Source organism: Marmota marmota, unplaced genomic scaffold (genome assembly GCF_001458135.2).
Source record: "Marmota marmota marmota unplaced genomic scaffold, marMar, whole genome shotgun sequence".
In the NCBI taxonomy this organism is placed as follows: Eukaryota; Metazoa; Chordata; class Mammalia; order Rodentia; family Sciuridae; genus Marmota; species Marmota marmota.
The window spans coordinates 22,124,239-22,140,361 of NW_026000240.1; the positions used below are offsets into that span (position 1 = coordinate 22,124,239).

Here is a 16,123-nt window from a genome sequence, read left to right on the forward strand (position 1 = left end):
AAAAAAAAAAAAAAAAAAAAAAAATATATATATATATATATATATATATACACACACACACACACATTACAGGATTAAACATGTGAACCATTTTTAATATTTTTTAAAATATTTTTATTAGTTGATGCACCTTTATTTTATTTATTTACACGTGGTGCTGAGAATCGAACTCAGTGCCTCACACATGCTAGGAAAGCACTCTACTGCTCAGCCATAACCCCAGCCCCCGTTTTTAATATTTTTATTAGTGCATTATAGTTATACATAATATGGCATTCCTTTTGATATTCATACATGGATGGAATATAATTTGCTCCATGTTAATCCTCAGTATTTCTACTTTTCCTCCCTCCCCCAATTTTACCCATTTTTAAGTGTACAGTTCAATAGTGTCAAATACATTTACCTTGTTTGTACTAAGCCTACTCTCTAAAAACTTACCTGTGCATTCCTTCCTTCCCCAATGGCAGTGGTACTTTACTACTGAACTATACTGAACTTTCCTAGCCTTTTTTATTCTTTAAATTTTGATAAAAGGTCTCACTAAGTTACCAAGGCTGGTCCCAAACTTGCAATACTCTTGCCTCAACCTGCCAAATTTCTGGGATTACAGTGTTCAATACCATGCCTAGCTCTTCTGTGCATTTTTGTTGAAACTTGCATCTTGGTTATGAAAACTTAAAGTTTCAAATTATAGGGTACACAGGTTGTCATTTCCATTTTAAAGTGTTTGCTGTTATACAGGGAACTTAACTGTCTTATTCTTTACTATATTCAGGAAATACTATATTTCCCAGCCCCTAGCATGATGTGTGGCACATGATGCATATTCAATAAACACTTGTCGAATGAATTTAATTGTAGCATATAACATATAAAAGTTAGAATATATAAACCTTGAATATTAAAATATAACCTGTTTTAAAATATATCGCATTTTTAAATGAAGCAACAAAACCTTGGAATTGTTTAACATGAATTTAAGTGAATAAGAATAAAGAACAGAAATGAATGTTGACAGCTGCTTTATTTAATCAGATGGTCAAATATATGTTATTTGTCTTTAAAAACAAATTTTATAATAATAAGTAGGCTACAAAGTTAGACTAACAAAAAGAAACTAATGTTTTGAGATTAGATACTAAGATACTAGTATGTTGAGGGCCACAGCCTAGTCAGGATGAAGCATGGCATTTTTGCCAGAAGGGAGTGGTTGAGAGATGACGCCAGCGAGCCGTTGAGATGGTAATGGTTAAGTTAAGCTGCTACATATTCAGTTGTATATAGATCCCTGCTGTCCGCCTTGGGCACCCGCTACTTTGGAGTTCTCCTGGGGAGTTCACGTTTGTTGGTGAAGTTCCGGAGGAGGGATTTCCAGTTGGTGGTTCCTGGAAGGGCCGTGTGGGTGTCGTTCTCCGGAGTTCAGGCAATAAAAGGGTTCCTGTTTTGAACCTACAAGTGCCTCGTGGCGGCTAGGTTATTTTGTGCCCAGCCAGACTGCGGCACTAATACATAGCCACAATTTAAAGCAGTGTAGACGCGCATGTTCCAAATGATTGGGGTGTAGGCTGTCTGTGTAATCAGGATTAATGAGGGGAAATTTCATTTGTTTATTAATTCCTTAGATTTTGGATGGGTGATCTACTGGGTGTTGAACCCAGGGATTCTTTACCACTGAGTGAATTTATTTTGTTTTCAGATGGAGTCTCATTTTTAATATCTCATTTTAAACATTGAAGTCTCATTTTGAACATTGCTGAATATCTCACTAAATTGCTGAGGCTGGCCTTGAACTTGCAGTCTTCCTGCCTTGACCTCCTGAGTCACTGGGATTATAGGCTTGTGCCTTGCTACTGGGCTAGATATTTGTAATTGCTGCTTGTGTCAGGCAGTGTGCTAAAGATCTGAGATCTTACATTAAGAAACTCAGAGTTTAACAGTGGGAGATAAACACACTCTTAAACACTCAACAAAAATTCATGGAGCACCTACTAATGTGCCAACACTATTATATGCATTGAGAACACAAAAATAAGATACAGCTCCTGTTCTCAAAATGCTGAATCTCAAAACAGATTTGAAAACCAGAAGTAGCATAAACTATCATTCAGAGAGTGCTGGGGATGTGGCTCAAGCGGTAGCACGCTCGCCTGGCATGCGTGCAGCCTGGGTTCGATACTCAGCACCACATACAAACAAAGATGTTGTGTCCGCCGAAAACTAAAAAATAAATATTAAAAAAAATTCTCTCTCTAGCTCTCTCTCTCTCTCTCTCTCTCTCTTTCTCATTAAAAAACAAAGAGAGAGTGCTTAATTGCTTCGTTAAGTGAAGTAAGGGAGGCATGTTCAAGATGTGGCATAAAGAAGGAGTATCATCTCCCCTTAATAGGGAAAACAAAACAGACATAAGTGCCTGAGCTGAATCTGGAAGGATGAGAAAATTAGTGGAGGGAAGAACAGGAAGAAGCTTTGAGGCAAAGAAGCATTGAGGCAAAAAGAGGAATAGCATCTATAAAGTCTTAGAGGTTTGAAACAGCCCAGGTGTTTAATTCACAGTGTCTAGCTTGTAGGGCATATCTGGAAACAGGAAAAGAATGTAGGATTGATGGGAAAAATAGCCAAATCATACAGGACCTTTTATGGTATTAGGATTTGTAGTAGCTTATGGGTTTAAGGAATGATTAGATTATGTTTTAGAAGAAATGATTAAGCCATGGTAAGACAAACCTAGACTCGAGCAGTCCCATTGGAAAACTGCCCACCTAAACCAGTGCAGATCTGGGACTAGAGAAAAAGATGAGATCGCCTAAAACAATAGGAATGGATAGGATGAAAAGATTCTAGAAATGTTTTGGATGCTAAATTAGAAAACAAAATACCTCAGTGACTAATTAGATATGGGTTTGGAGAGGTGGAGAGTATAAAATAACTTTTAAAAAATTTTTTTAAATTTTTTTTTTTTAGTTGTTGGTAGACCTTTATTTATTTATATGTGGTGCTGAGAATCTAACCTAGTGCCTCAGACGTGCCAGGCAATTGCACCACCACTGAGCCCCAGCTCCCGCCCAACCTTAAAATTTCTAACATACAAATATAATAACTGGAAAGAGAAGATAATGATAATAAAAATTGTGAATTTAATTTTTAAGATTTTGCATTTATTTTTATTGGTGCATAATAATTATATAATTTCAATTTTATTTTTATTTTTTAGGGGAATATCAGGGATTGAACTCAGGGGCACTTGACCACTGAGCCACATCCCAGCCCTATTTTGCATATTATTTAGAGACAGGATCTCACTGAGTTGCTTAGCATCTTGCTTTTGCTGAGGCTGACTTTGAACTTGTGATCCTCCTGCCTCAGCCTCCGGAGCAGCTGGGACTACAGATGTACACCACCACGCCCAGCATAATTTAATTTTTAGAATCTTAGATTATGTCAACAAATTTAGGAAACTTTAAACTGATTTCCTGTTTGTGATTTATTTATTAAATTACTTCCAAACTTTGACTAACAGGCATCTACTTTTTTTTTTTTTTTTTTTTTTTTAAAAAATTTTTTTAAATTTTTTTTTTTTAGTTGTTGGTAGACCTTTATTTATTTATATGTGGTGCTGAGAATCTAACCTAGTGCCTCAGACGTGCCAGGCAATTGCACCACCACTGAGCCCCAGCTCCCGCCCAACCTTAAAATTTCTAACATACAAATATAATAACTGGAAAGAGAAGATAATGATAATAAAAATTGTGAATTTAATTTTTAAGATTTTGCATTTATTTTTATTGGTGCATAATAATTATATAATTTCAATTTTATTTTTATTTTTTAGGGGAATATCAGGGATTGAACTCAGGGGCACTTGACCACTGAGCCACATCCCAGCCCTATTTTGCATATTATTTAGAGACAGGATCTCACTGAGTTGCTTAGCATCTTGCTTTTGCTGAGGCTGACTTTGAACTTGTGATCCTCCTGCCTCAGCCTCCGGAGCAGCTGGGACTACAGATGTACACCACCACGCCCAGCATAATTTAATTTTTAGAATCTTAGATTATGTCAACAAATTTAGGAAACTTTAAACTGATTTCCTGTTTGTGATTTATTTATTAAATTACTTCCAAACTTTGACTAACAGGCATCTACTTTTTTTTTTTTTTTTTTTTTTTTAAAGAATTTTTTTTAAATATTTATTTTTTAGTTTTCGGCGGACACAACATCTCTGTTTGTATGTGGTGCTGAGGATCGAACCTGGGCCGCACGCATGCGAGGCGAACACGCTACCGCTTGAGCCACATCCCCAGCCCCAGGCATCTACTTTTATAAAAACACTTTCATTATTCTGGCTCTCATTTATTTTTTTCTCACTTTGTCAAGTTGGCCAATGGTTGCTTATTCATTTTGTGTTTTACTAATCTGAAACCTAAGAGAATTTTTAAAACATTAGTCTAGAGGAAAGTAAAAAGCAACTGAAATTTCTTCATGTAGAACTAGTAATGTTGTTTCTATATACTTCCTATGTTTTCTATGCAGAAACACATATAAATAAATATTTTCTATAATTATCCTATTTGCTTTTTTTCTGTCCTACTTTTGTCTCTGGCCTTATGTTTGTAGACATTTTTCCATAATAAATATAAATCTCTATCATAATTTTTAATTGATATGTAATATTCCACTGTATACTGTCATCAGTTTTCTATTATTAGTCATTTAGATTGTTTTTCTTTTTTTTTTTTTAATTTTTTCTGAACAGACCTGCCATGGATATTTTTATATTCACATATTCATAAATTAGTCATTTCTGATGATTCTCAGGATAAATTTACATTCATACAACTCCTCAGTTAAAGATATACATGTTTTCAAATATCGATACATACTTTCAAATTAGTTTTTTCAATTTATTATTCCCATTTCAAATGATTGGATATAGATTCCATTTCTCTTTCCTAGGACTGTGACTTTCTTTTCTAAAATGGAGATAATAAATATTTATTTTTAAGGTTGTTATAAATAATTAAGAGAATTAATGTAAATAGTTAACCTAATGTTTAGCACATAGTAAGTCCACAGTTACTGTCAGCTATTACTTTTAATAACCTGTGGAACTGCATTTCCCCAAAGCTTTGTAAATACTGGGCAATATCAGTCTGTTCAGTTTTACTAATATGTGGAGAAAATGTTACACCATTATACTTCAAAACTTTTGGATGAACATCTTTTCTTAGGCTCATTAGAATTTTGTGTTTCTTTTTTTAATTGTTTTCAGGTTTTTATGGATACTTGTAAAATTTGCTCTTTTTCTTCGTTTTAAGAATTTTTTATATCTTAGGAATATTGACTGTCCTCATTTGCAAAATATTTTCTCTGTTTTGTCATTTTTAATTGAATTTGGTACTTTTTTGACCTTTTAGATTTACAACAATAAATTTTTAGATAGCTAATTCACTATTTATTTACTTTATGTTTGGGGGCTTTTCTACCCTAATATTGTCAAAATATTTTTGTGTGTACTGTGTATATGTTGTTTTTTGTTTGTTGGTTGGTTTGGTACTGGGGATTGAACCCAGGAGTGCTTAGCCACTTAGTCACATTCTCAAACACCCCCCCCCCTTTTTTTTTTAAATTTTATTCTTTTAAGACAGGGTCTCATTAAGTTGCTTAGGGCCTTGCTAAGTTGCTGAGACTGGCTTTGAATTTTGATCTTCCTGCCTCAGACTCCCGAGTTGCTGGGATTATAGGCATGTATCATCATGCCCGGCACTTTTTTCTTTTTTTAAGTTATATTTTTCACAATGAAATTTTTAATCCTTCTGCATTTTGATGGTGGTTAGTAGGGGGAGGTGGGGACTGGGTCTTGCTATGTTGCCCAGGCTGGCCTAGAACTCTGGGGCACAAGTAATAGTCCTACCTCAGCCTCCCAAGTAGCTGGGACTTAAGTCATGTGCCACTGTGCCTGGCTCCTCTAGAATTTTCTTATAAGTTGAGATGCAGTTTTGTTTCCATATAGTTAGATATGACACCATTCCTTTCTTTGGCTGATTTGAAATGCCTCTTACATACTAAATTTCCATATATACCCACTCTATTTCAAACTTATTTGCTTCAGATTGTTTTATTACTTTCAATTTGTTGACAGCAAATTTTCCTTCATTACTCTTGTTTTTAATTCTCTTCCTGGCTTTTGTTGCATAGTTATTCTCCTAGGAAAGTTAGGAATCATTTTTACAGTACCACCCCAAAATTACATTGAGATTTTGATTGAGATTTTCAGATTTCAAACAATTAGTAAATCTTGAACACATGTTAAAAATCTTATGATCACAACTATTATTTCAGTTGAACCTATTTGTTACTCATTAAGAACACACATAAAATTTTACATGATGCTTAGTTTTCTATAAATGTTTTTACAGCATTCATTGTTTCAAGAGCCAAAAGTTTTCACCCTTAAAACTTAAAGGTGTGCCATTTTGTCAGTAATAGAAGTATGTGTCCTTACCTGTTTTAAAACTCAGATTACTGAATTACACTTTCAGAAGTGGTTTTCATTGGATTTATATAAGATTGTCCATATTTTATTTAATTAATATGTAAAGTAGGTCTAATTTTTTTTTTCTTACTGGGAATTGAACCCAGGCATGCTCTACTACTGAGCTAGATCCCCAGCTTCTTTTTATTTTGAGGCAAGGTCTTGCTAATCCTCCTGCCTCCACCTCCCAAGCACTTGGCTAAAATTCTTTGATTATGCTAAATATGATAACTGTTTAGTTGCACCAATTTCAGTTCCCTGTTAGTGTATATTTGTTTCAGTGGTGTTCCTTTACTTGCTCAGAAACATTTAAGTAGAGAAAAAAATAAACAAGAACCAGAACTGTTAAGGTCTTTTTATGAAGGCAGATGACTCTTGGTCAAAGTTTAGAAATCATTTAATCCATGTATCACAAATAAGAAATCAGTTCTTCAGGTTTCCTAAATTTCTTGGCATGATTTAATATTTTTAAAATGTAACCAAATCAAGTGGCTTTGTTTTAGTAAAACCAAATATCCATTTAGGCTTTAAATCATTTGCTAAACTTTTCAATAACCTTATATTGGGTTGTGACAACCTTCTTACTTTTACTTCTGTTATTCAACTGTTTGATGTAAATGTTACCCATTTACAAAGGAAACCAAGGATCTGAGAAGTTAATATGTAGAAAAAAGGAAAGAAATTAATATTTTGAGTACCAAATGATCCAAGCACTGCATTTGGTGTTTTCCTGAGATATCTTATTTTGAATAAGTAGATAATTGCCTGACAGCAGATTTGATCAAGTCTTTGGTACACTTCTTAATCGTATGTCTCAATATTACTAATTCTTCCTGTTTGATTTTTCCTTGCTTTCTTTGTTCAACTGTGATTGTTTAGCCACTTTTTTATATTTTGTTTTTTATCATTGATAATTCCTTTTTTTCTTTTTTATTTGACACAGGGCCTCACTAAGTTGCTTAGGGCCATGCTAATTTGATGAGGCTGGCTTTGAACTTGCAATCTTCCTGCCTAAGGCTCCCAAGTTGCTGGGATCATAGGTGTACACCACTGCACCCTGCTGATAATCACTTTTCCCAAATGCCAACATATCTGTGGTTGATTCTAATTAATGAGTATAATAAGTATATTTCTTTTTTTTAGATTCCTGAATTTGATAACTTGTACCTGGATATGAATGGAATTATTCATCAGTGCTCCCATCCTAATGATGATGATGTTCACTTCAGAATTTCAGATGATAAAATCTTTACTGACATTTTTCACTACTTGGAAGTGTTGTTTCGCATTATTAAACCTAGGAAAGTGTTCTTCATGGCTGTTGATGGTGTGGCTCCTCGAGCAAAAATGAACCAGCAGCGTGGGAGGCGTTTTAGGTAAAATGTTCAAAAATAATTGACATAAAACAACATATCTTCTAATCATGTTTATTTTTGCTTAAATTCCCCCACAAATGGACTATCTCATGATAATGAGCTAGAAATTCAAATGAGGTATCATTTCACAAAGTGTATGTTGGATTTTATATAGTTGCTCAGTTGTTCTCCATCACAAGGTTTTCAAACTTCTTTTTGATAATTTGAAAATAATAGTTGTAAAACAAAGTTGTTATACTGGTTTACTCTGAGTTGTTAACTAGAGTGAACCGAGAGACTGTTGTCATAAGAACATTATTGACATTTAAAGTAACATTTATTAAATAACCAGACCCTGAGATAAATGCTGACTTTGAATGAGTATGGAACTTAATGGAGCAGAAAGACAAGTGAGATCAGAAGGTGATGATGGACTGTGGGAAGAGAGTTGAATTAGGATACTTAGGATATTATCAGCACCACTGTATAGAAGTAAAGGATGAGAAGAGATTAAAAACATAAAGAGGATCTTAAAGGCAAATTCCTGGACATGTAAAATATTTCTAAGTAACAATGAGATCAAGCTATGTCCCTGTTTATGAATAACAGAAGTAAAAGTAAGAAGGTTGTCACAACCCAAGGCGAGGAACCCTGAATCAAGACACTTGGATGGATCACTAGCATAATGAATCCTTTAATCATAATGACAGCTTAAAGAGTGGAAAGAGCACCTGTGCATCAGATGTGGAAGTCATCAAAGAAGGTGGGACTGTGCCCTGGATAAGGCTTCCAGTAAGAATAAAAGAATGACAAAAAATACGGATTTAATATCAAAAGTAAAAAGATACTTGGAAGTCTTAGAAAGACTGTGAGATCCTTGAAGGAAAGATCCTTCTAATACCAAAATTGAGATTCTCAAGTACCACTTAAGACTTATTAATCTGACTCTAGGAGTTGGGAAACTCCTGGAAACCATTTTAACTAGACTCCCCTGGTATTTATTAAACTAGTTTTTGTGAGCCACTAGCCTAGAAAATCTGATATTAAGGAAGGATTATATAAACCCATTGCATTGGTCGGGGTTCACTTGAAGATAATAGGAAACATTCAGACTAACTTAAGCAGAAAGGTACATGAATGGGTATCTCCAGAAACTTATTCCCTTTGATGTGATCCAGAGATTAAGCTACCACCAAAACTATTAGCTCCAAGGATATATCACTGTCATTATAATTTAGCAATCAGGAGGCCACCACAGCATTTATTAGCTCCACAACCCCGGTGCTTTTATTGAAAACACAGATGCACTACTCCTTCCGTCTCTTCACCACAAACCTATTCAATACTGGAATCTCCTCTTACCATTGCTGAAATGCACACATCCCCTATGGCCACTGTGCCTCAACTGTTGGTAGGTATCACTGCACTTCCAAACCTTTTATGGAGGCATCTCATTGTCAAAAATCAAGTCATATCCAAAAACCTAACTGCAGGGAAGCTTGAGTTTTATTTATTTATTTAAGCTTTGCAACTACTCTAATATTAGAAGGAGGAGAATAGAATGGAGGCTAAGGGCCAATCCACTATAACCACCATAACCTTTCCTAAATACTCTGCTGGTATTAAGTATTTCATGTTTCCCAGAAATTCCCAATCAACTGTCATTCCTTCAGTGATTGTTTTCTCCATTCATAATGTATAATTCTACATGTGTTATTCCTAAATCTTTTCTTCTGACTTTTATTCCCCTAAAATTTCATTATAAGATCACATGATTATGGCCAGATACAAAGAATAATTCTTTCTTTATTTGTCCATAGCACTTAACAGTGCTGATCATTCTTTTTGAACTTCTCTCATTCCTTGGCCTTCTTAAAACCATATTATTTCTTTGTCTATACATTTGTAGTCTCTTTTCCTTCCTGATTTTCTTTTTTTAAAAAATATATCTTTTTAAAATGGAGATGGACACAATACCTTTCTTTTTCTTTCTTTCTTTCTTTCTTTCTTTATGTGGTGCTGAGAATTGGACCCAATGCCTCATATGTGCTAGGCAAGCATTTTATCACTGACCCACAACCCCAGCCATGATTTTCGTAAATTGTTAATATTTCTAACGGTTCTCTCCTGGGCCCTGAGTGATCCACTTGTGGCTTTAATTACTCTGTCTATCCTAATGACTCCCAAATTTATCTTTCTGGTGGTTCTCTCCCAAGTTCCTTTTTATCCAAATGCTTGCTACCCTTGAGGCTTAACATGTTCAACACTGAACTCACCTTTCTCTCAAAACTGCCCTCCTGGGCTGGGGATGTGGCTCAAGCGGTAGCGCGCTCGCCTGGCATGCGTGCGGCCCGTGTTCGATCCTCAGCACCACATACAAACAAAGATGTTGTGTCCGCCAAGAACTAAAAAAAATAAATAAATAAATTAAAAAAAAAAAAAACTGCCCTCCTTTTGTTTCCTGTTTCAGTGAATGTCAGTACCATGTACTTGGCTGCCTAATAGTCTTACCTTGTCCTTATCCCAAACATTTTCCATATTGCATTCAAATTAAACATATGGCTATGTAATTTTCTGTCTCCCCATTAGAGTATAATATCTGAGACCTGGAGTCATTTCTCTTTTGTTATATCCCAAGACTTTGCCACATAGTTGCATTGAATAGTCATTTGTTCATTTAAAGTAGAAGAGGAGAAAAGAGGAAAGAATACACTGCAGAGGTTACAAATGAGTTAGTGTTATTTGAGTTTTTGTTATATTGAGGTTGGCAAGAGAGAGATTAAATAGGAGGAAGAATTTGTTCATGAAAACAGAATTCAGAGCATGGTAGATAGAATTAGTAGCAATTCTGTAGAAAGTATGCCCGAGGCAGAGCTTCTTAACTTGTATGCCATGTGGCATTCTGATGTGCTGCAAAAAGGTTAGAGGGGAAACCAGATAGGAATTGGGGCATCTGTGTTCAAATCCAGTTCTGACTCCAAAGCTCATTTTGTTTCTAGCAAATTGTGTTACCTTAAAAAATGAGATAACTTTGGCAACTGATGTCATTAATACTCTTAGACTTTCTTTTTATTTATTTATTTATTTTAGTTGTCGATGGATCTTTATTTATTTATATGTGGTGCTGAGACTTGAACCCAGTACCTCACACATGCTAGGCAAGCGATCTACCACTGAGCCATAACCCCAGCCCCTAGACTTTTATTTTAAATATTTTTTGGAAGAAATACAAAGATATGTGAGAATTTTTTTATAATTGCTTATGTAATATTCTCAGAGATCATTGATGACATTTAAGATCATAAAATGATTAAGATCGTTAAATGATATTCTTAAATGTGTATATAAGGAATGTTTAAAGCTGTGCAGTGCTTTAAGTCATTTCTAGAATGAATTTGCAGTATATTTATGATAAAAATTACTTCATAAGTATTTTTAAATTTCTGTCTGTTTTGCTGGTTTAGTATCCAACTTCTATAGTCCTTATGTGAAAAACTCAATTCTTTACATCAAAAGAATTGAGGCTCATATTTATCAGTTATAACTATTTCAAAACTTGTATTTTTTGAACCTTAAAATTGATGAATTTGTATTTTGATTTTAAAAGCACCTAAATAACAATTTGTATAAAGATCTTTACTTCTTTTCAGCAAGTTTAAGATGCTCTTTTCCCTTAACCTTTAAGGTCAGCCAAGGAGGCAGAAGACAAAATAAAAAAGGCAATAGAAAAGGGAGAAACTCTTCCTACAGAGGCCAGGTTTGATTCCAACTGTATTACACCAGGTAAATTCACTGAGAGAAAAATTCTGAATGAATTAAAATGTAAATAGAAAATTTATTTTTTCGAGTGTATTTTTATTTTCCAGACTTATTTTGGTCTTAAGGTTCCATTTGCTATATTTTCCCACTTGTGTCTATTCATGAGATGATTTGGTCATAAGTGCTCCTATAGAGACCCTCTCTAGGAATTTTCAGATGTTAAAAAAAGCGGATATGGGCAGGACTTCCACATGTAAACAGAATTCTAAATCTAGAAGAAACATAAAATCCTTCAGTCCTGATTCTGCCATTTATTGGTATTAAATCGTCAGTGAAGTTGTAACTTATCAAGTTCATGTTGCTGCCTTATGATTCCAGGATGAGACACTCATTTTCCTAATCCAGAGAGTTTACTACTCTACCTCTCAAAAGCAAATAAGATTTCTGTGACTTTAAGGAAAATAAATCTATCAGTAATATGTTTAACTTAATTTTACATTCAGTAGCATACTTATATTCTTAGGAGCTTTGTGTTTGAACATAAATCTTAAAAAATCTAACTTCCTTATGAATAGTAATTTTCTCTTTGGTTAAATGTGTCAGATGCACATTACTAGTTTTATCCTGATTATAGTGTACAACTATATTGCCTTTGAGTATCGATCAACTGGGCTTTTCCTAAACTATAATCATTGTAGACTAATTTTCCAGATTAATGATTTTTCAGATTAATAATAGTGATAATATTTTGTTACTGTTATTTTTGGCAATATAGTTGAAACTGCATGCCTTACAAAAATACTTCAGAATTTAACAAAAGAAGTAGAAAGTTGAAGTTCATTAGCGTGCAAACTCTGCATTTGTGTAAAAATACACAAAGCATATTCCTTAGTAGTTAAAATTTCTTGACTTCCCCTTTGTGACGTTGAAGTCATTTTGGTGACTAGCAAGATTTGAAGCAGCTGTGATTATTTGCGAGAGAATGGTACAACATTTTGTTCTTTCAGGATAAAGAAGGAGGCTTTTAACCTTCAAAGATCCTGTACCTAGCTATTTCCTGGACATCCAAATCTAATTATATGTTGTCACTGGGAATTCACTGTTTTCATGTCTTTCTCAGATTAATCTTTTTTAAACTTTTTATTTATAGGGACAGAATTCATGGCTAGGTTACATGAACATCTGAAATATTTTGTAAATATGAAAATTTCCACAGACAAGTCATGGCAAGGAGTTACCATCTACTTCTCAGGCCATGAGGTTACCATCTTTTTTTATTTAAAATAAATTTTTAAAGTTTATGTAATATTCTCAACCATAACATATTACCACACTTTTTAAAAACATTGTATTTAGACACCCGGAGAAGGAGAGCATAAAATCATGGAATTTATCAGATCCGAGAAAGCAAAACCAGATCATGATCCAAACACCAGACACTGTCTTTATGGTTTAGATGCTGACTTGGTAGGTATAATATTTTATTGTTATTATAAGATTATGTCATTGTAGGTAAATATCTAAGAGACTCAGTTTTATATAGGAATCTTATTGGCTTTGTTAATAAATACAAAAAACAATGATTCCTACTTTTGCCTTTACCAAAGTTCTAAAACAGTTGGAAAATTATTTTTTTTTTTTTTTTGATGGGGGGAAGGAACATATTATGTTCTCTATAGTTAGTCTACAGACCTACTGACCCTAGTAGTATAAATAGTGAAGTTATAGAAAGGGGAACCTCTCATGGAACCTCTTCAAGGTTCTGTGACTTTTAATACCTCCTGATGTGGCAAATTTTATGCCCCAGATACTTTCTTTTTTTTAGTTGTAGATGAACACAATACCTTTTTTAAAGATTTTTTTATTTTTATGTGGTGCTGAAGATCAAACCCAGTGCCTCACATGTGCTAGGTAAGTGCTCTACCACTAAGCTACAACCCCAGCCCTCGACCCCCAATACTTTTACTAGCCTTTTTTTGTTTAACTTTTTATTATGGAAGTTTTAAAATTAAACAAAAATAGCCAAAGTAGCATAATGAACTTCCTCGTGTCCTTCATCTACCTTTAATATTAATTTTTAACTCCTATCCTTAACCATCTCATCTGTCTGCTCTTTCTCCTACCATTCTGGATTATTGAAGCAAATCCCAGATATTTATATCATTTAATCTATACATATTTTCATAATGGTTCTCTAAAAGGGAAGGTTGGTTTTTTTAAAAGTACTTAACTGCAATGCCATTATCCCACATAAAACAAAAATTAACATCATTGTTTAATATATAAATAACCAATTAGTATTCTTATCTCCTTAATTGCATAATGTTTCTTTTGTGTTATTGTTTGAATCAGTATTGAAATAAATAATATACATTGCAATTGCTTGATATATCTCACTAGCTTTTTACTTACTTTGGAAACTGTAATACTGTAAAATAAAATTAGTTGAAGGTGCCCTTTTCCATTTTTTCTGTATTTTTTACATGCTAGAAATATCTTGACCCCCAAAAGAGCCCTACGTTTTATCATTAAAAAGCTGCTGCCTCTAAATTCTAACCCATTTTCTCATGGCAAGTAGAAATGTGTGAAAACCAAGAGAAGGTTGTAGGGAAAAGGAGTGAGAAAGGACAGAGTGGCAGTTATAAAGGTCATAGGACTCTTAAGGGGAAAATGTTTTTCCTGGAAAAATACATTTACTTTGTTGAGCACAGTGGTACAGTGGTACAGGCATGTAATCCCAGCTGCTTTGGAGGCTGAAGCAGGAGGATCTCAAATTCAAAGCCAGACTGAGCAATTTCACAGGACTCCCCCCCGCAAAAAAAAAAAATTTTTTTAAAGGGTTGCAAATGTAGCTAAGTGGTAGAACACTTGTCTAGCATGTGTGAGGTCTTGGGTTCCATCCCCTAGTACCACCAGAAAAAAAGAAAAGTACACTTAAACTATCCTGTTCATATTCTACAACTTGATCACACTTTGATATTTGTGTGTTAATATGGTAATTGTTTATTTATTCTCTATATAGAAATGTTTTCATTTAATTGCCTTTGTGAATCTAATACTAGAAAAAATGGGAGAAGAGAAACATTTCATAATCATTTTTCCACAGATCATGCTTGGATTAACAAGTCACGAGGCACATTTTTCTCTTTTAAGAGAAGAAGTTCGATTTGGTGGCAAAAAAACACAAAGGTAAATCACATAGCATTCATGTTGTAAGAAAGAACAGAAATTTAGCTTGGATTATAATCCCTTAACAGGTATGTAATCTGTTTTGTTCATAGTGTCCTTTGATACACCAAAGTTTTTAATTACGATATAATCCAATTTATCTTTTCTTTTTGTTGCCTGAGCTTTTAGTGTAACATCAAGAAATCATCACCAAATTCAATGTTATAAAGATTATTTCCTATGTTTTATTCTAAGTGTTTTATAGGTTTGTTGTTGCTGTTGTTTGGATTTTGCATAGCACTGGGTTTTGAACCCCAGGGCCTTGCATAAACTAGGCAAGAGCTATACTACTGATTTACATCCTAAGCCCTGGGTTTTATAGTTTTAACTTTTACATTTAGGACTTTAGTACATTTGAGTTAATTTTTGTATATGGCAAAAGTAAAGGCCCAACTCCATTCTTTTTCATGTGGCTCTCCAATTTTCTTAGCAATATTTGTTGGAAAGACTGTCCTTCTCTGTTGAATCTCTTGGACCCTAATTGAAAGTCATTTTACCATGGTAAACAAGGACTTATTTCTTGGGCTTTCCATTATACTACATTGGTCTATATATCTTTATGCCAGTACCCATGTTTTGATTAATGTAATTTTGTAGTGGAAATCAGTAAGAGTACAACCTCCAACTTTATTCTTTTTCAAGAGTGTTTTGTCCATCTACTCAGGGTTTCCTGAAATTCCATATGATTTTTAGGATAGATTTTTCTGGTTTTGTGAGAAACATCTTTGTGATTCTGATAGGGATAGCATTGAGTCTGTAGATCTCTTTGAGCATCTTGGTATTAAGCCATGAACCTAAGATGTCTTTCCATTCACTTGTCTCTCCTTTAATTTCTTTCAGCATTTTGTAGTTTTCAGTGTACAAGTCTTAACTCTTTGGTTATGTTTACTCTTAAGTATTTATTCTTTGGAATATTTTTATAAATGGAATAATTTTCTTAATTTCCTTTTCAGATTGTTCATTGATGGTATATGGAAATATAGCTGATATTTGGGTACTGATCTCATACCCTCCATACATGCTAAATTAGTTCTTTAGCCCTACTAGATTTTGTATGTATGTCTGTGTGTGTATTCTATGGAATTTTCTATGTGGAGAATTATTCCATCAGTAAATAGATTTAGTTTTACTTCATTCTTTTCAATTTCAATTCCCTTTATTTCTTTTTCCTGCCTAATTGCTCTGGCTAGGACTTCCAGAAAAGTGTTGAGTAGTAGTTTGAATAGCTGTGGTAAGGTAGCCATCC

General features: G+C 34.0%; 1 protein-coding gene across 1 annotated transcript in view; it reads left to right on the forward strand.

Moving 5' to 3' along the window:
• Positions 1-16,123, forward strand: part of Xrn1 (5'-3' exoribonuclease 1) — a 113,160-nt gene that overhangs the window by 4,900 nt on the left and 92,137 nt on the right. Inside the window, exons 2-6 of the mRNA XM_048794506.1 lie at positions 7,679-7,911; positions 11,576-11,673; positions 12,800-12,909; positions 13,006-13,116; positions 14,756-14,838. Of these exons, the coding sequence (XP_048650463.1) occupies positions 7,679-7,911; positions 11,576-11,673; positions 12,800-12,909; positions 13,006-13,116; positions 14,756-14,838 (635 nt within the window). The remainder of the gene's footprint in view (positions 1-7,678; positions 7,912-11,575; positions 11,674-12,799; positions 12,910-13,005; positions 13,117-14,755; positions 14,839-16,123) is intronic.